The sequence below is a fragment of the Phragmites australis genome, chromosome 13, assembly GCF_958298935.1.
Source record: "Phragmites australis chromosome 13, lpPhrAust1.1, whole genome shotgun sequence".
NCBI lineage: Eukaryota > Viridiplantae > Streptophyta > Magnoliopsida > Poales > Poaceae > Phragmites > Phragmites australis.
Window position 1 is genome coordinate 30,268,381 of NC_084933.1, and position 23,918 is coordinate 30,292,298.

The following is a 23,918-nucleotide window of genomic DNA, read 5'->3' on the forward strand; positions in this document are numbered from 1 at the left end:
TTCACCGAGTGACACCAACTGCGCCACATTGTTATACACTTGTACCTGCTTTTACGGTGAGCTGCGTATGCGTGATCTTGACATTTTTTTTTATGTTGCTAGATTATATTTGGTCTTTGATGTTCAAAATATGTGTGGTAATACAATCTGAGTTTTCGATCGGGCGACTTCCTTATTTAACACCACTAAAATTCTCAATCTCGGGGTTGCATTGCCGGTGCCAATGACACGTGGATTGTTAAGGATTTTAGCGGTGGCAAATAAAGAATCTATCATCTATAGTATTTCAATTTCTATGCATATTTATGCTTCAGCGTCGTATGCTCCTTGTCCGACATCTTTAGGGTTTGGTTACATCGGAATTACTTTATTCTGGAAAGAAAAAAAACTAGTATCGATAAGAACCAAGAAATTATAACCTAAGTATCAAGATTCAAACATGGTAGATTCGATCTGGAAAATCACATAGTAAAATATTTCGCAAAATCAACAAGCCAAATTAATTAAAGCAGGTAAAATATTTCGCAAAATCAACAAGCAAATCAACCACATCACATCAACATGGCAATCAATCATTTTATTCCCTCCTCTCTTATTCACTGTGCTAGCAGTAGCCCACAGAGTGCCCCCCCCCCCCCACAAGATAGAGCCACACGACGGTAGTGCTATGAACATGATAGTAGTGACACCAAGCTGACCAAAGGGAATTCAAGCAGGTCCCAAATAAAACGCCAAAACTCTTAGATTTTTCCACCAACGTGTTCCCTGTTCCGACGGACTTCATTCCCCTGTTCAGGCGTCCACGACCTCGTCATGCTTGGACGCGAGGACGAACTCCCCACTCAATGCCGACAACGTCTTGATGGACCCGTCGACGGCATTCGGTCTGCCCAACGCCTTCAACGCCAGGTGCGCCGCCTTCTGGCCAGAGATCATCATGGCGCCGAACGTCGGGCCCTGCGAACAACAAAGGAATTGAACAAATCCACATCGGTCCAAGAACCGTGTAAAAATGGCAAGATACCATGTAAAAGATGTTGCAAAAAATTTGATCTTCTCTTACCATCCTCGGGGCACCGTCGATCTCAGCGACCTCCATCCCGGTCACGATCATGCCAGGCACGACCTCGCGGGTGAGCCGCACGATCTCATCCTCCGCAGTGTTCATGTCGAGCGCTTTCATCCCGGGCACGGTGTCGATCATGCCGATGTCCTGGAGTCGCTTGACCCCGGTGGCCCCGAACGGCCCATCGTGCCCGCACGAGCTCACCACCACCTTGGCCTCCATCACGTTGGGGTCCATGCATGACTGTGTGTCGTGGTTCATTGACACGAGCGCCCAGTTGGTCACCACGCCACCGACGCGGCCCTGCTTGACGATGAGGTCCTCAACGGCGACGGCGTTGAAGAGCTTGACGTTGGGCCGCGCGAGGAGGCGGCTCATGATGGTGGAGGTGAAGAGAGCGGCGTGCTTGATCACCACATAGTCATCCGCCTCGTCGTACGCGATGTCAAGCTCATCGAGGAAGAGGTGCGCAGGCTTGCGCACCACCATGGCCGAGAAGAGCTGGCCCCCAAGCCACGCACCGCCTCCCGGGGACACAGACTGCTCCACGATTGCTATGCTGATGGATGGGTCCTTGGAGAGCTCGTACGCGCAGGAGAGCCCCGCAGATCCCGCGCCGACGATGACGACATCGGTGTCGGCGTAGGTGATCATGTCCGTCATGTAGCGGCGTGTCATCTCGCGGGAGACGATGGACTCCTTGATGGGGCTGAACTTGAAGGCGTTGAGGTCGTAGGACGGGTTGGAGGAGGAAAGGGACGAGCAGATGGGGCCAGCGGCGCACGGGGTGACGACGACGGAGGATGGAGAGTGCGTGGCTGTCGGGATGCGGAAGCCAGCGAAGGAGGACCTGAGGAGGGTAGACGCAGTGGTAGCCATGGCTGACATGCTTAGAGCTTCTTGGCTTGTGGAGATGGATGAAGCTCTGGATGGTGCTCGTAGTGTGAGGGAATGGGGCTGTTGTGGCTGGGGTTTAAGAAGGTGAAGGAGCCTAAAACAAATATCTGGGCACTGTGGCTACGTGTCAGAATATGGACCCAAAGAGTTGGGAGGCTGTGGATGTGGATTGGTTGTTCATATATTTTGTGAGGGTTTTATGGATGGTTTTTGGAGAGTGACGTGAGACATAGACTTGTTGTTAACGGGTACCTATAATTACATTATCATCTGTTAAGTGTATGGTGGCTAGCTCATTGATCACTTATATTTACTTAGATAGATTCTTGATGATATTTTTAGAAGTCTATTGTGTGACTTTCATATATTCATTATGTGAGAAATTATTATCTGTTTTGCTATATTGTGTATTTTAACATATTTTTTCTATACACGTAGTTCTAGTTATAAGAGATTATATATATATGGTGAATTACATAATTTAGTGATATAGTGTTGTGCCTAGGTAAAATAGCAGTGATTGTTTCACTATTATTCAAATGTTAGGCTTATCTTTGTATATTCTTTTATGAGTGATATTTCTATTTTTTTTTTAAAACAGATATTTGTATATTTGTAAAATATGAAAGTACGCGACCAGAATTGTGACCGTTGAATTGCTTGTCATGTCTCGTCAGCAAATCGCACCACTTGCGATATGGTGACATGACACTCCACAAGCTATACTTTCAATCAACATAGCAATTAGTCATGATGACATGCTTCTCCTGTAGTGGCTAATGCTTCTCCTGTAGAGCCTCAGTTATATATCCAACACTAGACTACAAAAATGTCATCTTTATTGAAATATCTGTGCCACATTTGGGTCCAGATGATTCTTGAAAGCGGCATTGCATCCAAAAGACTTTTCTAAGAAAGGATATGTTATTTGTACACCTTTCCTTTCTTCCCTGGTTTAAAATGTAATGATGTGACCCATGTATTAATTTTCTAGCACAATGAAACATGCCGTGAGCTATAGATCTTTCAAACAGTGGGCAGCGATTTTTGACATCGGATATTTCATCGGGGGCACGTCATGATCGTGTTTTGAGTCATTTATAACTTAATTGTACCATTGATGCAGTTATTTATGTACTCCAAATGTATACATTACGCATGCCCTGCTCCAAGAGATTCTGTTTTACAACTGCCCATAGGAAAAGTAGTTAGTCTTGTTTCAGAACTGGCTAGCAAAATATAAAAGGATCTTTTGGAGCTAAAGCTATAACAGTTTCGTAGTATTTGCTTCACATTCATATCTTTTCGTACTCTGTTCTCTCCAACCACATGATTGCTTGCATGATGGTCCCATTTGAAATTTGTAACAGTCACAGCATGCCCTAAATATATTCTCTAGTATGGCTCTATTTATAGTGACATAAATAATTTTACAATTTTACCGAATAACTTTTACGATTGTCTTGATTGGAGCAGATCGATGGTTGTTCTATATTGAAGATATTTTCAAGCTAGCCGTGGTATCTATAATCTTTATGAAATCTATATGGTTTTTTTTATTGCAAAAGCAACTACCAAAGTTTGAGGCATTAAGCTAGAGGTAGCATTTTAATAGTTCCATATTAGTCCTTTCACATGCTTGACTTTGTTTATATCGACATGTGCTATTATCTTCCTTATAACTTGTAGATATTATTATAGAATATATCTTATATACTTACCTATCGTTGTCTTTTTTAATCAAAGACTAGTGCTAAATATCCATTCGAAAAGGACCAGCAGTGATAATTGACAACCACTATTGGTTCTAGCAACAAACCGGTAGTAAAATTTGACTACCGGTGTTAATTCTAGCCACACATCGATAATGATTATTCGTCAAGTTTCACTGTCAATTCGTAACATGAACCAGTAATGATAATGGATAATAACTTATCTTAAAAAAATCATAATTTTTTCATACGAAGTCGGATAAGGACAAACTTAGAATAAAAATTGTAACCATCGACGAGATTTATAACTTTATAGTTGAAAACCTTTTAATTTAATGTTATTTAGATGTCCAAATAATCATAATTTTTTTTAGGAAATAAGGATCAAAAGAAAATCATATCCTATTATTATCACAAGTACTTTGTGGTGGGATGGTAAGTACGTATCGCGCGAGCTGAGTGGTCCCAGATTCGAGTGCCATGAATCTCACGCGCATGAAAAATCAAATAACTTGTGACTTTAAAATGAGAAACAAAACACACAAATTTCATTATACACGGTCTGACAGACTGTGTAGATTTTTTTTTATTTTCATTGTATAAATCATATTTGTGTCTAATTTTTTTGTTGGCTTATCATAGTATCATCTACAACATATCATAGTATCATCTACAACATACATTCGGTTCAAAAAAATCATTTCATTCGCGAGGAGCTGGATAAGAAGAAACTCTCAAGTCCAGTTTGTTTATGACTATTTGGATAATATTTTGAATTTTGAGAGCAATATACAACAGTGTTTTTTATTTTTAACCTGACATTTATCGGAAAGATGACATCTTTACTTTTTAAACCTCTCATCCGTTGAAAAGGTAACATCTTGCTATCATCATTCCAACTCGCGACTTAACCTATTTTTTTAATTTCTGCAAATGAATCCCTAGTTTTAGGATTTTTTATTTTCAAAATAAAAAACTCAACTTCGGTTCGCCCTACCTGACTACAATAGGACCTGTGGTAGGCGCACCTGAGTCAGAGCCTGCTGCCTGCCCCTGTCTTGTTGGCCCACTGTGGCCTTGTCTTGACCTTCCTTGATATTTGTATTTTTTTCTCAAAATTTTCTGGTCATATTTTTATTTGAACTTTTTTTTGTAGAAATAGATGATAGCTTCCTCCATATCAAATTTTCATAATTTTTATTACTAATTCAATAGTATTTTTAATTTTAAGAGTATTGAAACGATGTATTTTATTTTATAAACATATCTTTTAGCTATAGGGACCTGTCACAGGTCTAACTTACCACATGAGTATAGAGTTGCAAAATTTCAAAAAGACATATATATATACACACAATTTTCGGATTTTAAAAATATAAAAATAAAAAAGATCTCTGTTTGCCCTTCACTCGGCTAATCTGCCCTCCTATATCGATGTCCATCCAGTCTCGTGGCTAGCTGATCGCCGGAATGACGTAGCACGGTCCCAAAATGTTGTGCGTCGTGGAATTGTTGGAGTGTGTGCCAATAGCAGACAAGAGAATTGGAATCCAAGAAGGAGATATTATTTTGGGTTTTGGCACTACATCAACCGATGGGTCCCGGATATCAATCATCCCAATCCAAAAATTGCTGATTTTGTGTGGCTAGCTAATGTTGGTTGTCATTTTGTGTGAGATATAGATCATTCGAACAGTGGGCAATGATTTTTGACATTGGATATTTCATCGGGGCCGTCATGATCGTGTTTTGAGTCCTTTACAACTTAATTGTATCATTCATGCAGTTAGTTATGTACTCTAAATGTATATATTACACATGCCCTGCTCTAAGAGATTCTTTTTTACAACTGTCCAGAGAAAAAATAATTAGTCTTGTTCCAGAACTGGCTAGCAAAATATGAACGGATCAATTGGAGCTAAAGTTGTAACAATTTTATGGTATTTGCTTCACAATTCATGTATTTTCATGCTCTGTTTTCTCTAATCATATGATTTCTTACATGAAGGTCCCATTTGAAATTTGTACCGGTCGCAGCATGCCCCAGATATATCCTCTACTATAGTCCTATTCATAGTGTGACATAAATAATTATACAATTTTACCGGATAACCTTTATGACTGTCTTGATTGGAACCGATCGATGGTTGTTCTATGTGGAAGATATTTTCAAGCTAGTCGTGGTGTCTATAATCATTTATGAAATCTATATGATTTTTTTATTGCAAAAGCAACTACAAAAATTTAAAACAATAAGTTAAAGGTAGAATTTTAATAGTTCCATATTAGTCCTTTCACATGTATGACTTTGTTTATGTCGATATGTGCTATTGACTTCCTTTTATTGCTACAGATAAACCATATAAGAAGCCAACGGTGATAGAGTATCATTACTGTTTTATATCAAGGATCGACACAAAATATTCATCCGAAAGGAATCGACAGTAAAACTTAACTATCACTATCAATTCTAGTCACGCGATAGTTAGTCAAGTATCACTGCCGGTTCATGTTTCAAACCGTCAGTGATAATAGATAATAGTTTATCTTCCAAAATTCTTAACTGTTTTATACGAATTCGGATGAGGACAAACTTTATATTAAAATTATAGTCCTTGACGAGATCTATAACTTTGTAGTAGAAAACTTTTTAATTTAAGGTCATTTAGGTGCCCAAATAATTATAAAAATATTCAAAAAAACAAGCATCAAAAGGAAATTATATCCTATTGTTATCACAAGTACTTCTGTGGTAGGATGAAAAGAACGTATCGCGTGAGCTGAGTGATCCTGGGTTCGAGTGCCACTGTACGCATGTGTATTTCGCGCAAAAAATCATGTGACTTGTGGCTTTACAATGAGAAATAAAAAGGACAAATTTTATTCGCGTGAAAAATCGTGTGACTTGTGACTTTACAATGAGAAATAAAAAAGACAAATTTCATTATACACGGTCTAACCTATTGTGTATAATAAAATGTATCTTTTTTATTCTCATTGTACATATCATATTTCTATCTTTTTTTCAGAGTTAGATCTTAGTATCATCTACAATATATATTTGGTGAGCAATAGAATGTAGTGTTTTTTTTTATTTTTTTAACCTGTTACCTATTGAAAGGGTGACATCTTTAATTTTGTAAACCTATCTAGGCACCGTCGATCTCGGCAACCTCCATCCCGGTCATCTCGCGGGAGACGATGGACTCCTTGATGGGCTGAACTTGAAGGCGTTGAGGTCGTAGGGTGGGTTGTAGGAGGAGAGGGAGGAGCAGATGGGGCCGGCGACACACGGGGTGGAGACGACGGGGATGGAGATCGCGTGGCTACCGGGAGGCAAACGCCGGCGAAGGAGGACTTGAGGAGGGTAGACACGGTGGTAGCGATGGCTGACAGGCTGAGAGCTTCTTGGCTTGTGGAGATGGATGAAGCTCTGGATGGTGCTCGCAGTGTGAGGGAATGGGGCTGCTGTGGCTGGGGTTTAAGTAGGTGAAGGAGCCTGCAACAAATATTTGGGCGTTGTGGCTACGTATTAGAATATGGACCCGAAGAGTTGGAAGGATGTGGATGTGGATTGATTGCTCAGATATTTTGTGAGGGTTTTATGGATGGCTTTTGGAGAGAGAGGTGAGCCACAGACTTGTTGGTAACAGGGTACCCATAATTATATTATCCTCTGCTAGTATGTGGTGCTCAGCTCACTGGATCACTTACATTTACTTAGAAATATTTTTATCGATATTTCTAGAAGTCTATTGTGAGCCTTCCATATATTTATTATGTGGGAGATTATTATTCACTTTGTTATACCGTGTATTTTAACATATTTTTTCTATATGCATAGTTCTAGTTATAAGAGATAATATAAATGGTGAATTCCATAATTTAGTGATATACTGTCGTGCCTAGGTAACATAGCAGTGATTATTTTACTATTGTCCAAATGTTAGGCATATCTTTGTATATTCTTTTTTGAGTGATATTTATACATTTTTTTTTCCAAACTAGATATTTGTATATTTGCAAAATATGAAAGTACGCGACTGGAATTGTGACCATTGAAGTGCTTGTCATGTCTCGTCAGCAAATCGCACCACTTGCGATATGGTGTCATGACACTCCACAAGCTATACTTTCAATCAATATAGCAATTAGTCATGATGACATGCTTCTCCTGTAGCGGCTAAGCCTCAGTTATATATCCAACACTAGACTACAAAAATGTCATCTTTATAGAAATATATGTGCCACATTTGGGACCATATGATTCTTGAAAGTGGCATTGCATCCAAAAGCCTTTTCTAAGAAAGGATATATTATTTGTACACATTTCCTTTCTTCTCTGGTTTAAAATGTAATGATGTGACCCATATATTAATTTTCTAGCAAAATGAAGCATGCAGTGAGATCTAGATCTTTCAAACAGTGGGCAATGATTTTTGACATCGGATATTTCATCGGGGGCACGTCATGATCGTGTTTTGAGTCATTTATAAGTTAATTGTACCATTGACGTAGTTAGTTATGTACTCCAAATGTATACATTACGCATGCCCTGCTCCAAGAGATTCTTTTTTACAACTGCCTAAAGGAAAAAATAGTTCTTGTTTCAGAACTGGCTAGCAAAATATGAACAGATCTATTGAAGCTAAAGCTATAACAGCTTCAAAGTATTTGCTTCACATTCATATCTTTTGCGCGTTCTGTTCTCTCCAATCACATGATTGCTTGCATGATGGTCCCATTTGAAATTTGTACCCATCACAGCATGCCCCAAATATGTTCTCTATTATGGCCCTATTCGTAGTGTGACATAAATAATTGTACAATTTTACCGAATAAACTTTATGATTGTCTTGATGGGAGCCGATCGATGGTTGTTCTATGTTGCAGATATTTTAAGCTAATCGTGGTGTCTATAATCATTTATAAAATCTACATGGTTTTGTTATTGCAAAGCAACTACCAAAGTTTGAGGCATTAAGCTAGAGGTAGAATTTCATAGTTCCATATCAGTCCTTTCGCATGCATGACTTTGTTTATATAGACATGTGCTATTGCCTTCCTTATAACTTGTAGACACTACTACTGAATAGATCTTATATACCTATTCATCACTGTCAGTTCGTATCAAGGATCGATACTAAATGTCTATTAAAAAAGAACCAGCAGTGAAAATTGATTATTACTGTTGGTCGTGGACGCGAGCAGTCGCACCGCTGTCGATATGTAGACATCGAAGACTTCGTGTAACACCTCTCCGGTCACCGGGTACCGTACGAAAGCTTACGGTGACGTGAAGAAGATAGCCCAAGGTCGTGTCAAGCCGGTTCAGCATTTCACCGAACAGGTGGTGTGCACCGCCACCACGAACTCCTCTGATGATGAAATTCACGGGTCATCGCTCCACCACTCCAAGGATCAAAGAGAACTGTTCTGTCATTTCATGGATGCTCAACTGTTGGCGTTTACTACCTAAAAAACGGTTGGCCTTTGCTTCCCTTTTTGTATACGCTCCTGAGGGATGGGCTCCGCTGGTCTGTGCTTCAGGCTGGTACATGACATGAAGGAAGGTGCGAATCGTTCTCCTCGCCGTGGTGGCAAGGTGTGATTAGAAGACTCCTAGCAGAGATTGGCTCTGGTGGCCCATGAAACAGCCTTCGACCGCCTTGACCCCATCACACTTCGTACTTCCCCTCCGCGTCCTCCTCCCCAACCGACCGAACGTAACTGATCTACAGGTGTGGGAACACTAGGCAGGGCGAGGCGACGATCGAATGGACAAACTCTCGGGCACCCACCCGAGATCGGGTCATCTAGGGTTTCCTCCCTCCAGCCCCCTTCCCTCATTGTCGCTCCCACGGCGACGACCACACCGGGCGACGCCGGCGGAGGGGCGGGGATTTGGAAGGTGAAGAGATGGTGAGGTGGTGGTGAGGAGGAGGATGTGCTGGCATCGGCGGCTTTGGCTGCCTGCTCTGTCCCCTCTCGTCATCGCGTCGATTTGATTTGATTTGGTTTATCCTTTTTCTTCACGATTTCCCACCGTTTTTTTAGGATAAGTGGATGGTGGGCTGACTGGATTAGTTTAGCAATTTCTGAGGCTTTTCTAGAGAGAAACAGGTCAGAGCTTGCGTATGTTTACCAGGTTACCCTTTCTCTTGCAAGCAGGTCATGTGACGGGAGTCTTCTTCAATCATGGTGTTGTTATTCACCAATTGATCAAACATCGGCAAAGTTGCTGATGCCCCTTCTGAGATGCCCGTTCTGCCTTCTGAACGGACATAAAATTATCTATTCACCGTATATAAATGTACAAATATTATATCAAGAGAACACACAAACTGATTCTTGAGTTCATTCTCTATCCAATCTCTATTGTCTACAACATCTACTCACAATAGTTATTTTTAATAGAATAGATTAGCATTCCGTTTCAAGGAGACGTATTCACATATCAGATGCTAACTCTTCTCTTCTTTCAATGGGGATTGTAGCGTAAACTTATACTCCCCCCATCCCACAATATAGGGCGTCTAAATTTTTTCACCGAGACCAAGAAGAGGGTGCCTAAGATGATTTCTTCTTGATATACCCCCCGCTTGTGTCGTTTCGCCCATCGCTGCATGAATGCCCGCATCATTTCGTTGGTGGACGCTACATGCAACCTCACGTCGCTTCGTTGGGCGCATGCGCATGCAAAATATTTGGGCGCTCGCGCTCCTGCGCCAAAGCCTTGCTCACTCGTGCTCTCTCCTCACCTGCCTGCATGCCATGTGAGGTTAGCAACCTCGCCCAGATTAGCGCCCAAATTTTTCAAGAGGTTAGCGCCTAGATTAGCTCCCAGATTAGGGCGAAAAACAGCAAGTTAGAGCGCGGATGTCGCCCAGATTAGCGCCTAGAGCACAAATTTCGTTCTCTTCCTACAAATAAGCCATGAACACAACAGCTCGGCCACCACTCTCTCCTCTTCTCTCATCCATTAGCATGCTCCAAAACAATGGCGAATTTAGACCTAAATGTACTGATCAATTGGGAAGAGATTGAGGACTATGATGGCCCTGTCATCGACCTCAATTATGATCTTGAATGGGATGATAGCGATGAAGGTATTATACACATCCTTTGTTCTGTTATTTTGTTCCCCTATCATGCCAATCCCTGATTGATCATGTATACACATTGTCTTGTTTGAACAGATGTACCCGGAGCTGCTGCCAGTGACCATGGTCAAGGAGAAGAAGATGGTATCCCTGCCCATGGGGAAGAAGATGACGCCTGCGAGACGAGTAAGATGATTAAATCTCTTTTTCCATGCTAAAGGAAATCTGTGCCTTTTCGTGATATGTTTTTTCCACACATTTGTAGATCAAGTTGGCAATGTCAGAAGGAGGAGGCAATATACTGATGATCAACGCCAATCCATATATAGCATGCTTCTAGAGAGGACTTCTTTTGGCGTATTGAAACATGGAGTGACGAAGACTGTTTCTATTGAAACGGGCGTGCTTTTGAGAGTAGTGCAGCGGATATGGCTAAATGGACAGTGGGGTGGTGGGGTACATGCAGTCTGAAGCAAGAAGGCAAAGAATTGTGGTAGTAAACAAGTAGCCTTCATTCTCGAAGCCATAGTAGATGTCCCTTTAAGTAGACAAACGACAATCCGAGATCCAGCCGACGCTATGAATATTTCAAAGAGCACGTTATTTAGGTCGTTGAAAGAAGGGAAGTTTAGGCGGCACACGAATGACATTCAATATGCATTGACCGAAGATAACAAGAGAGCATGGGTTCGGTTTTGCCTCTCAATGCTAGATAGCATAAGCATGCCGCAAGAACCAACTTTTGATGGTACGTACAATATCGTGTACATAGATCAGAAGTGGTTCTATCAGACGAGGAATTATCAAAACTACTTCTTGACACTAGATGAGGATAAGCCAGAGAGAACCACTAAGAGCAAGAATTTTATAGAAAAGGTGATGTTCCTCATGGCAATTGCGAGACCTAGATTTGATGGGGATGGAAATGTTACATTTTCAAGGAAGATAGGCATATTTCCTTTTGTTTTCGTAGAGCCGACAAGGAGAAGTAATGTGAATAGGTCAGCTGGTACGTTGGTGACTAAGGCATTGACATTGGTAACCAAGGAAACAAGCTGTGAGGTCCTGCCCGCGATGAAGCAAAAATGGCCAACGGAGGAATTTGGTACCCCCTATTCATCTAGCAGGATAATGCTAAGACGCACATTGCAATCGATGATGACGAGTTTTGTCATGTGGCAGCAGAAGATGGTTTTGATGTAAGGTTAATGTGCTAGCCACCCAACTCTCCCGACCTCAATATGTTAGATCTTGGTTTTTTTGAAGCCATTCAATCCATGTTTTAAAAGTTATCTCCAAGTAGTGTTGAAGACATTGTCACCAAGGTAATCCAAGCTTTTGACGAGTATTCAATTAATAGGAGTAACCGTATTTTCCTCACTCACCAATCATGCATGAGAGGATTTTGCGTCGAAAAGGAGGGCAACACTATGCAATCCCACACTTGAAGAAGCAATCACTTGAGAGGAATAGTGTATTTCCTGTTGGGTTGCAATGTGACCCAGAAATTGTGAACGAAGCATTTGAATACCTCAATTAGATTTTGTTCTTGCAAATGTAATCAAACCATGCATGGACCTCTGAATTTCTAAGTGCATTTGTATTGTTTGTAGTCTTAGTCATGCGTTTGCTTTTGGTTTCGTGTGGCAGCTTGCTTCCTATCTTTAAAACGAACCATGCATGCAGACGGGGTACTCTCAGGAGAATTTGGCAAAAATTGCTGAGGCGCCTTGTATTATGGGACATCGACAAAAATTTAAGGTGCCTTATATTGTGGGACGGAGAGTAATACACAAGCCCTTGCAATGGCCAGGAAATCACCGTGCAGTTCAACTAACCAAGTATCTGACTACATACCAATACCAGTCACAGTGGCATGAGATGTCATGCAATTACCATGCAATAGTGGAACAATACATTCATGCTCAAAGACGCATTAAGGGGGAAAAGGTTAACAACAAAACACCATCCAGTCCCCCAAACCTTGGTACAAAAAAACGCCGGACATGCATACAGGCTATGACTATGCTCAGCCAAACGCACATATCAATATCTTTCTTTTCAGATGACACCATAACTGGTCGTTGAACAGCCCAAACAATTATATGATGACAACGGCCACAACAGGATTTCAAGTCCATCCATGGTCATTAACAAACTTCAAGTGCATACCGCATAAGCAGTCTCCAAAAAGCGGAATGAGATAACCCCATTTATATATTAAAGATGAGATGATTCAAAATTCGTGTTTGATGGAAAGGATAGAACAAGCCTATTTTAGGATATCGGACTCACCGGCATCCTCACGTCCCGAGTAGGACGATTACGTCCGAGAAATTTTCTAGAATCCCCTCCAACACCCAAAAGATCATTCTCCTATAGGAGTATCCTATCCCCCTCATCCTCAAACCAAACATCTGGAAAAAATAGGATGTGATCATCCCATCTAGAGACATCCCACCAAACAAACACTACCTTAGATCTTTTCTAGAATCCCCTCCAACACCCAAAAGATCATTCTCCTATAGGAGTATCCTATCCCCTCATCCTCAAACCAAACATCTGGAAAAAATAGGATGTGATCATCCCATCTAGAGACATCCCACCAAACAAACACTACCTTAGATCATACAGGACAATTAGTTATTACAGAGAGTATCAGGGGTATCCTCATATCAGTATCAAATCATAACATGATTACAATGCTGCTGTCTCAATAGGCATCAGGGGGACAGATCGACACATGAGGCCCCAATAACCTGACAAATCCATCGTCTCGATCATCTCTTCTTAAAACCATACTTCTTACGCTCGTAGAAGAGATCAGTCTTGGCACTTCCAAGATTGACAATCTTGGGACAACCATCTCGGTCCTTTTCCTGCTGTGTACACTCCTTGCAGTAGTAGGCATCTGAGATGCCAACACCTCCACAGATGACACACCTTCCCTGGAAGGAGCCGTAGTTGCACTCATCACAGACCCGGACAAGCGTACATGGGCGCACATATGAGTCACAGATGACACACTTGCCATCGCATTTCTCACACAGGCGACCAATCGCAATGCCAGGCTGCTTCCGGCACATGATGAGATCAGGATGATGCTTCGCCATGCCTGTCGGATCCTAACCTGTAAAATCATAGTGGAGCAGCATAGAGATAAAAATAGTGCAATGTCATAGTCCATCAGCAAAAGGTAGAACAAGCACAAGAACAAAAATTCAGTGAATATCCCTGGTAGAAGCAAATTATAAATTCAATCAATTATCTGTAGACCTTTTGATAACATTAAGAGCTTTCGATGCATCGTCTCCTAGAGGAGCAAACTGTTTGCAAACACTACCAACTTTAGTGCAGCAATCCCATGAGAATCACAGAGCAGTTCAATTATTCATTACTAACATTGAAGCTCTTTTGGAAGTACATCTGGCGTCAACCAGGTTTGTCAATTTAAATAAGAATAGCTCACCTGGAGAAGGTGAAGAATATTGAAAACAGGTACAACTTATAACCAAATTTGACATAAATACAGCGAGTCCAGGCACAAATCCGACTGAAAATAGTGCAATCTAGCCAATGCCAGTCTTTTTTATGAGATCATAAAAACATCTGACATGGCATCTAGGTGTATGCTTCCAATCGATCCCCGGAACAAATGATCAATAACCAAACTACAAATTTAGCTAAGAGCTCGACACCATGGGAAGGAGAAGATGAGTCCGCTAGATGCCAGACGCCAGTCCAGTTTGGAGCCCAACTCAGTTTCTTATCTCAGCAGCCCATGACGACACAACCCATGATCTGTTGTTTGCTTCGACAACCAGCACAGGCCCAATCGCCACTCACCGAGAGCCTCAGCACATCTTGCTGTCGACGACACCTAGCTTGCGAATCCCTAATTCCCCAATACCCGACGACTCGACGAGGGCAGCAGGAGCACAGGGCGTTGGGCCCAGGCGGACGGCAAGCGAGCAGGGGCATGACGGCACAGGGGCCCCATTCGGCGGCTCGGCGCGCAGGGACACGACACGTAGCAGGCGAGCGCAGGCTGCAGCAAGCGCACAGCAGGCTACGACCTGAACGCAGAACGAGAAGAGCTCAAAGCGACGAGGCCTCAAGTGCAGACTTGCAGTCGTGCGGAACAGCAGAAGGAGAAGGTATAAAATTTCTTCTATCAGTTCTGCGGTTCTAGCTCATATGCAGATTAGCAGATATGGTAGATTGATAATTTGCTAAATACTCTGTGACTGTAAGCCTGTCTGCCTGTGAATATATGCTATGCAGTAACATAGTTATGCAGTCATGCTTGTGCCAATAGTGATACTATTAGCACTTAAGCCTCAGCCGCCCTAACAATTTGTGCTGGATCCGCCCCTGGGCTGAAATACAGTTTGAAAAAATAGGGCAATTCTTTCATATACTAATTTCAATGTTGAAGGTTGCCCGCAGGCTACACTTCCGACTGGCCCGATAACCTAGTTACACAAACAATTGTTGCCGAAGCCTCGTAACAACACTCGCACAGCATTCTAATGAATCTATCCATCATTGATTACCAATCCCACCATGGCCACCACAGCAATCAACACGAACTACTACGAACAATACCCATCATTAAACATCCCAGGTTCCCAGTTAGTAAAAAAACGAATCCCAGTTTCCACGCTCCCCCCTCGTCCCCTATCTGCCATAGGTCACGAACCAGAGCCCATACGACTCAGTTGGAGCGGACTGCAGAGGAAGACAGCCGGATCGAACGCGATTTAGCTACGGCGAGTGCCGGAGCGGAAGCTCCAAGTCCCTCGCCCGACGGAGGCAAGGTCAGGCGGCCGCGCCCCTGTCACCGACTAATCGACGAAACGCCTACTCAAGTCGCATCGACTCTAACACGGAGAAGTTTAGTTTAGAGATCACGTACCTCCTAGGGGTAGGGGATTTGCCCTGCACAGTGGCGCTCCGAGCTCCACGCAGGCGACGCGCTGAGAGCTCGAGACGACGGCGACGAGGAAGGCAGCGGTCGGCGGCTAGGGCTCGAGGTCGCGGCGAGATGTATTTGGGCCTTCGGCGGCGGCTGATGCTACTAGAAGCTTATAGACGCCACCACAGGGATCTCCGTCCAAATCGGTCCTCACACCAATCGGACAGCTGTGAACTGCGTGAACGGTATCGCCAGTTTTGTGACACTGAGACTAGGGCCCACCTGTCGGCCTCTCAGATCTCAGCATCCGGCACCCTTTTCCCCCTCCTCCTAGTTCCGGCCGAGCTCGCCGTCGCGCCGCCGACGCGCCGCCGTTGCCGTTGTGGGGAGGCTTCCGCGGCGGAGCTCCGCGTTATTAGCTGAGGAAATCGTTCCAGCGGCCGTGGGTGCTATGGATTCGGATTCTACGAAGCCCGAGGAGCTCGCCGCCTACCATAGCAGCGAGGCCAAGCAGGCAAGGCTGCAGTCCATGCTCTCCGCCCTCCTCGACGACCCCATACTCGCCGATGTCCCCAGGAAGCCCTCCCTCGCCGACGTCGACACGCTGATAAACCTCGAGCTCGGCAGCGCCATGAGGGTGACCGTCGTCAAGTTGGACAGTACCTCCTTCGGTATATGACCCCTTCAAACCTCGCATTTTGTTCTCGTTTTCATCAAATTTCCATCCACTAGATCCTATGATCCGTGTATCTGTCCTAATTCACCTCCGATTATTCATCTGCTTCTTCTCTCCATGTGAAAGATGTCGCGGTGTTGAACTCTGCCACGGTCAAGGATTTGAAGCTGGCTATCAAGAAGAAAATAAATGAGATAGAACAAGAACAGATGGGCCATCGTCATATCTCATGGTAAGCAACAGCCTTTTCTGTAGACAACGGCATGCCTCTAATAATCTAATTGGTTTACGCTGTGCATTACTCTTTGTGATGTTTTGTTTCCTTGACATCTACTTGACTCACGCTAAGCTGTGGCTGTCCTGATTTCGGATGTTCGTTGAAATGCTGCAAATAGATCTTTGTCATTTATTATCTAATATCTCATACAATGGCACTTGGACAATTTGTGGACCAACCTGAGTTACTACTGCATATGGATGTGCGACAATGTATATACTGATCAGAGACATTAAGAAACCAAGTTGAAGTCTGCTCCCATTTTGCACTGAGGTCGACCTGCTTAGGCTTGATGAACTGAACATGTGCACATAAAGCTAGGCAAGCCCTTCTAAATTTTATTTTTCAGGCCCTTCCTATCATAGGTTTTGAAAGTTTGTAAATATAATTTTCCAACATCGTTTTATAGAATTAGTTTGAGCTCAGTATACGAGAGGCTATTAGAAAGTAGTGTCTGAGCTTGCGAGAGGCTATTAGAATGACATATAGCAATTTCTAAGCTTGTGGGTATCGAGTCTTCGCGTCGTGTAGGACCTCACCGACATAATACATTGGTCACTAAAGACCTTCTCGCTCGACAACCAGTACCACGCTCGTGACTTGTGGAGTAGCTACAACATAGAGCAAGAGCTCCTTGTCTGGTCGAGGTGCGGTCAGTACATGAGGGGTGGGGAGATACCTTTTTAGATCTTAGAGGGTCTTTTCTGCTTCTAGGGTCCACCGGAAGTGGTCGCTCCTCTTCAGGAGCTTGAAGAGCGGCAACCCCATCTCTCCCAGCCTTGAGATGAACCTGCTCGATGCTGCCACACATCCTATTAGTTTCTAAACTTCTTTTAGTCTGATTGGGGGTTTCATCTGGTCGATGGCTCTAATCTTGTCAGGGTTCGCCTCTATTTCTCGACTGGAAACGAGGAGTCCGAGCAACTTCCCCGATGGGACTCCTAATGTGCACTTCTCAGTGTTCAGCTTCATGCGGTACTTCCGAAGGTTGTCTAGCATTTCCTAGAGGTCCGTAACCAGGTCGTCCTTGGTTCTACTCTTTATGACCACATCATCCACATACGCCTCGACGTTTCTATCGAGCTGTGGTCGAAGAATGAGCTGAATACAACGCTGGTAAGTGGCACCGGCGCTTTTTAAACCAAAAGACATTTTTACATAGCAAAAGACACCGAAGGGTGTTACAAAAACAGTTTTCTCCTCATGTTTCCTATACATGTTAATCTGGTGGTACCTTGAATATGCATCTAAGAAGCTTAAGAGACCGCAGCCAGCGGTTGAGTCAACAAGCTGGTCGATCCGGGGTAGAGGGAAGAGATCTTTCGGGCATACCTTGTTGAGGTCGGTTAAATTGATGCACATCCTCCACTTACCGTTGTGTTTTCGGACCATGACTGGGTTAGTCGGCCACTCTGAGTATTGTATTTCTCGCACAAAGCCTACTTCTCAGAGCTTGTCAATCTTCTCACGAAGTGCTTCCTTTTGGTCGGTTGTGAACCGACACACTTTTTTGTTTGACTGGTCACACGTCAGGTTGTATTGACAATTTGTGCTCGATCACGTCCCTTGGGACTCTATGCATATCAAACGGACTTTATGAAAAACGTCCGCTTTTGTTCGGAGGAAAATGATGAGCGTGAATTCCTATTTAGGTCCCAGACTGGCCCCTCTATCTGGACCATCCTGGTCGAGTCAGAGTCGTCAAACATACTACTTTGAGTCGCTCGTCCTAGCTGGCGGCGACGTGAACCTTCATCGTGTAGTGACTAGGCGTAGCACTCTCCGGTTGTCACCTGAGAGTTAGCTTGACCATGTTGAGACTCTTCTTGTCGCAGTGTAGGGTCGTCTTTATGCTGCCAAAGATGGCGATTGCCCTGGTCAGATCAGGGATCTTGATCGCCTGATATGCGTAGTGAGCGATGGCCATCGTTGGTCGCCCTAGGATCATTTATAAGCAGTTCCGAAGTTCGTCACATCAAACTGGATCTTTTCGATCATGAAGTTACTTGACGAGCCAAAATTGACGAGCAGCTCGATCCGCCCCAAGGGCTTAGCTGAAGAGCCCAGTGTAATCTCGAAGAAGAGGTAGATGGTTTCAACGCGCTCCTTGGGGTTTGTAGGGCGTCTAGCGCGCCGGCGAAGAGGAGGTTGATAGAGCTCCCTCTATCGATCAACACGCGACTCAGTTGGATGTTCTGAATGGTGGGTTCGACCACAATAGGATAGCGGTCAGGTCGCTTGACACTCGTGGAGTGGTTATCCTGACTGAAGGTAAGGGGCACCTTCGACCACTTCAAACGCGGGCTTAGGCCTGGCGTGCTCGTCCACACTTCCCGGATCACCGATTTGTATTCCCTGTTCAAGGAATATGTCCTAGCGCCCCCGAAGATATGCTGGATCATGTGATCGACCTGCTAGTACCCTAGTGCCAACTGGTCGAGGTTGGCCTCATCCTTACCATCCTCGTCGTGTCTTGATTTACGCTCTCCAAGCTACTTATCAATGATGCCCGCACAACCTTACACTTGGTCAAGTCGTGAGCATCTGTGCGGTGGATCGGACAGTAGCCATGACCCTTCTTTCCCTCTTTTTTCTCGAAGCACCGGTGTGGTTGGCCGGTCTGCTCGACTGCCATGACGTTGGACGGTCCTTCCTTGCATTTGTTTCTCCTTTTCTCCTTCCGACCGACCTCTTTGGGGGAGGCAGGCTGGTCGGAGGTTGACCGTGACCTAGCGTCAATCTGACGCTCTCGGGCCTTAGCGGTCTGTACGCACTTGTCTGTGAGCTCGGTAGTGCTTCGGATTTGCTTTGTGGCTAGCTTCTTGACCATCTTTTGGTCTCTAACCCCTCTCTTGAGTGCTATGATCACGGATTCACCTGTGATCTTTGGAATGGTGTTTTGGCGTTCGATGAAGTGCCGGATGAAGTCTCACAATGACTCACCTTGTCGCTGCCTGACCTGGTACAGGTCGTTCTCGACCCCGGGTCGGGCATAGGTTCTTTAGAAGTTGGCGACAAACTGGTTGCACAGATCCTCACAGGAGTGAACTGACTCACATGGGAGGTTTATAAGTTAGGACCGAGCTGAACATGTCAAGGCGGTCGAGAAGTAGTTGGCATGACTTTCCTATGTCCTCTCGTGGCCTGCACCATGGTGGTGTAGATCTGCAGGAACTTCTCGGGGTTAGTTGAGGTATCATACTTGTCCGACCAGCGCACCTTTCGCAGCTAGGCTGATAGGGCGTTGCACCTCATTCTGTAACGGGGAGTCACCTGCTGATGGGCGATGGCGCGTGTTCGGGGAGAGAGATGACGCTCACGTGGTCCTGGGGATGGGATGGAGGAATCAGACGCCTCCCTATGTAGGGGAGGTGAGTGATAGGACTGCTTGCTCTTTTCTTGTTCTCGTCGGGTGCGGTCCTCCTCCTCTTGGGTGGCTACCTGGCTCTGGATCACGCCGCGGAGGTCGCGTTGGTGCAGAGAGTCGCGCAAGTCAGAGGGTTGGCTATCCTGACACAGCAAAGGTCTCCGAGCGCTCCCCGTTACCGAGGGAGGACGAGATCTTTCTTACCGTAAGGCCTGCTACGAGTCTTGGCGATCGCTCCCTTCACCAGTCCTAGCAACGGACGTGATGTTTGCTGCCACAATTTGGCGTCGGACGGTCTCAACCAAGAGGGCGAGATTACGCACCCATTGCGCTACTGGCGAACCCTCCGGTACTGCTACCGGTGAGTGGCTAAGAAGCATTCGCACAGTCTGCAGATTCTGTGCAAGCGTCATGGCCTCATAGTCGAGCTGCCGAGTGCGGAGTGACGACACATCATGAGGGGGGAGCCCCTGACATTTGTGCGGCGGGACGGTTTTGGTGACGATGCTGCCAAAGACCGTGTCCTCTGTGGCAACTCCTCCGGGTGACGATGTGGTGGTTGGGGCTATGTCAGAGCGTCCCTGTGTCCAGCGCCGGTCTAGTTCCCTTCTAGGCGTGTGGCCTGGGGATCATTGCTAGCACCCGGAACACAGGAGCCTCCTCTACCCCCCCTCCTCCGTTGAATGAACTATCATGCAAACTTCCCGTTGAACCTCGGAGTCTTCGAACTCCGATTCAGTGTCCCATTCCTGGAGCACACCGAACTCATCTAGTTCGTATCCCATGACGAATACCTCGCGGTGACCGGATTTCTCAGAACGGGACTCAGCGGTTGCCATGGATTCGGCCATGGGTAGCCCAATTTAATCTTCAACACCTACCGAAACGCAAAAACGTGCCCCCTACCTAGCACAGCAACTATCGAGTGTTAGTTCCTAACAATGATTCCGGGGTATACCGGTCGAGGGAAGCGTGAACAACGCTTGCGGTGTACGTGTGTTTGTGTGTGTGATGAACTCACGAACACATGAGTTATCCAGATTCAGGCCTCCTGAAGTATAAGAGTTCTAAGTCATGTGTATTTGGTTATGAGTGTTTTTCAACTGGTTATAGATCAGTCTCTCAGACTTATCCTTATTCATTTTTCTACAAATCGGGTCCTCATCTCTTTATATACTAGAGAGGAGAACTTATAAGTGAGTCCCGTTTATCAGATCTATGTCTGGCTAGATATTCTACTCTTGGATCATCATTATGGAAAATTAGGTGATCCCAACTTGCTCTGAGAGCTCCACGTGCCCGTCCCATCAGTGGAACGCCTCCCTTTGTGCACCCCAGACGCTCGACATGTCCCATTGTCGTGTGCCGCAAGATCGTCTGTCAAACCGTCTCGTCCTGTCCCTGCGCTCCGCAAGATGACCTGCAAAATCGTTCACTTGTCTGGTCGTCCTGCAGACCCTGTCATGTCTGTCGTGCGGCACCACGTCGGCACGCAAAGTCTCATCCCGTAGCATTTAATGCTATGGGACGGGGCAATGCCCAACTATGCCATCCATGACTTTGCTCACCGGATGGGGTGCTTGGGAGAGAAAAAACACTTGAGTAGACGATAATAAATGCGATTAGACGGGTTAGGTAAGGACTGGCCGTGTCATAGAAAAGACTGGTCGTGGGATCGCACAATATCTCAAGGAGACTAGTCGCGGGATTGCATAATAACATAAGGAGGCTGGTCGCACAAGTCTTACCCTGGTTGTGTGAGTCACTACCTGATCGTGCAATGAGCCACGAGTCAGGTAATATCTCTTGCTAGCTGTCATATGTCTCGTGGGTCCTGTCAGTTAGGATACCCCTCACCCAATACTCGAAGTACACAAGCCAGTACTATCTACTACTTAAGTGGATGATATCTGTAGCTTATAGCTTCCTGAAGCTTTTCTTGAAGCATTTTCAGGTGCCTTCCAAAGCATGATTCCATTTCTTTGATTTCCATGTACCTTCGTATCTGTTAACATTTTTACTTAACAATACAGGCTTTAGTGCTCACTGGAAAGAGTTCCCGATATTTGTATTTCATACCACTAATTCGCAGAATGTGTGGCACTGGTGCCTATATGTTGTTCTGAAGTATGAGGATAGCATTGTTGTTATGATAAACTATAGGTTTTGGATTGGTCTACTACTTTATTTAGTACAATGCGGCAAAAAAATTATAATATGTTTGTGCTTTCGCAGCTATTTATGTTTGGGGATTCTATCTTTATGATAGCTGGTACAGAACAGCCCCCTCCCCCTGAACGTGTACTTACCAAGCCATCTTATCCTTAATAATCTAGCATCATGATATTGCGGTATTTGGTAGTTCTGAAATTTAGTTATGCTGTGTGTGTGAGCTACCGTGTAACACATCCTTGGTGAGGTTCATAGTTCATCTTCAAGCTGGAAACCGCCATATTTTCATCGTTTGCTCTAATCAGGAGGCTGTTATACTTTTGGTTGGTGGCATTTTTGGAACCTTTTTATCTGTGTATTGCTCGTTGTTTAGGATAATGAGAGTTCAAAACTCTGCTTTATATATTTTATTGATTGTTGTGCCCTTTATCATAATACCATTTCTGTTTGATCCAGGAAACATGTCTGGGATAACTACTGCTTGGCACATCATAACGAGAAGTTGATAGATGACGGTTCTGCACTCACATCTTATGGCGTTCGTAATAACTCCAAGGTAGTTCTTCCGATAAGAATAACATAGCTCCTACATGTATTTTTACGGAAAATGTTGGTGTTCATTCCTGAAAAAAAGACCAAATAAGGTGGCCAGTGACAACAAGAGCATTCCACTTGCTTCTCTCAGGTAGTAACCAAACATCAACTGATTATAACTGTTTGAATTTGACCTTATCTCTGCTCTGTTGATCTAGGTCTGTTTCTCGCCACACATCATGTCCAGAGTGTATCGAAAGCACTCTAGAAGAAGGAAACACCGCTTCTTCCATGGCCTTAGCAGGAAATTGTGATCCCACCTCATGGTTTTAAAGCTACAGGAACCCGTAAAACCGGTGTCAAGGCATGATCGGTATCATCATGTTCTCACTGGAAGCAGCGTGGTCACTTCAGATATGAAGAGTGCTCCAAGCTTTAACTATGTGGACAAACAGGAAGCGTATTTTGTGGAAGCTACGTCTTGTGCGCATGTCATACATGTTTTCTTATTTCAGAACCGCTGCAGTCGTGTAAGTAAGGGGGAATTGTAGCAATATCTCACTGTTTCAATTGAACCGTGTGGTTTTGTAAGTCATATGTCTGACTTAGGTTCAGACATTTCAGTTTTCATTACCAAGTAACCAACGTAAGACAATCTGCAATGCATAAGCAACTGATACAAACATACACTTGTAACCAAATAAGAGCATTTCCAAAGGAAATACGAGCTAACAGTTCAACAAAAGTGGTCCCAGGGCTTCATTCCTGAACGGCTGAAATGAGAAAGTAGCAGTGGTAGAGACATTACTCCTGCTGAAACTACAAGACACAAACAGGAGAGAAGTCTCAAGTCTCAACGGCGGAGCAGCAACCAACCAAGGATGCAGCGGGCAGACAGAAAGATGCCAACTCCATTTTCGGGAAGCCACAAAAGCGAGAGACAAGTTTGACGCAACTGTGCTCCTGCCCCCAAACACATTAGAACAGCCAGTCCACTAAGCTCACTGCACCACACTGTTGTACTAACTGTTAGCATGCATGCGGATGCAGTGCACTACACCACTTGAGGACCACACTACAGCCCGGCAACGGCAACATGCATGCTGATGCAGTGCAGCTGCACCTGCAAACTCCCTATCTAAATAGTACTACTAGAGATCTCTCCAAATGCTAGTATCATGTATCATCTTTCAACA

At 44.4% G+C, this 23,918-nt stretch overlaps 3 protein-coding genes across 3 annotated transcripts; 1 reads left to right on the forward strand and 2 right to left on the reverse strand.

Moving 5' to 3' along the window:
• Window positions 1-474: 474 nt before the first annotated feature.
• Window positions 475-2,045, reverse strand: LOC133888037 (thiamine thiazole synthase 2, chloroplastic). The gene is made up of 2 exons (XM_062328130.1): window positions 1,064-2,045; window positions 475-957 (listed from the first exon to the last, which is right to left on the reverse strand). Exons 1-2 carry the CDS (start codon window positions 1,952-1,954, stop codon window positions 793-795), a joined length of 1,056 nt encoding a protein of 351 aa, XP_062184114.1. The 5' UTR covers window positions 1,955-2,045; the 3' UTR covers window positions 475-792.
• An 11,325-nt stretch (window positions 2,046-13,370) lies between these two features.
• Window positions 13,371-15,879, reverse strand: LOC133888283 (PHD finger-like domain-containing protein 5A). The gene is made up of 2 exons (XM_062328469.1): window positions 15,697-15,879; window positions 13,371-13,908 (listed from the first exon to the last, which is right to left on the reverse strand). Exon 2 carries the CDS (start codon window positions 13,889-13,891, stop codon window positions 13,559-13,561), a length of 333 nt encoding a protein of 110 aa, XP_062184453.1. The 5' UTR covers window positions 13,892-13,908; window positions 15,697-15,879; the 3' UTR covers window positions 13,371-13,558.
• Window positions 15,880-15,925: 46 nt separating this feature from the next.
• On the forward strand, window positions 15,926-23,363 carry LOC133888282 (U11/U12 small nuclear ribonucleoprotein 25 kDa protein). Its single transcript, XM_062328468.1, has 4 exons — window positions 15,926-16,367; window positions 16,499-16,604; window positions 22,645-22,744; window positions 22,941-23,363. Exons 1-4 carry the CDS (start codon window positions 16,148-16,150, stop codon window positions 23,034-23,036), a joined length of 522 nt encoding a protein of 173 aa, XP_062184452.1. The 5' UTR covers window positions 15,926-16,147; the 3' UTR covers window positions 23,037-23,363.
• Window positions 23,364-23,918: the final 555 nt, after the last annotated feature.

Coding starts and splice junctions, on each gene's coding strand:
- LOC133888037 (XM_062328130.1), bottom strand. CDS start 1,954: ATGTCAGCCATGGCTACCACTGCGTCTACCCTCCTCAGGTCCTCCTTC. Junction 958..1,063: donor TCGACGGTGCCCCGAGGATG/GTAAGAGAAGAT, acceptor TGTTGTTCGCAG/GGCCCGACGTTCGGCGCCAT.
- LOC133888283 (XM_062328469.1), bottom strand. CDS start 13,891: ATGGCGAAGCATCATCCTGATCTCATCATGTGCCGGAAGCAGCCTGGC.
- LOC133888282 (XM_062328468.1), top strand. CDS start 16,148: ATGGATTCGGATTCTACGAAGCCCGAGGAGCTCGCCGCCTACCATAGC. Junction 16,368..16,498: donor GTTGGACAGTACCTCCTTCG/GTATATGACCCC, acceptor TCCATGTGAAAG/ATGTCGCGGTGTTGAACTCT. Junction 22,745..22,940: donor GCGTTCGTAATAACTCCAAG/GTAGTTCTTCCG, acceptor CTGTTGATCTAG/GTCTGTTTCTCGCCACACAT.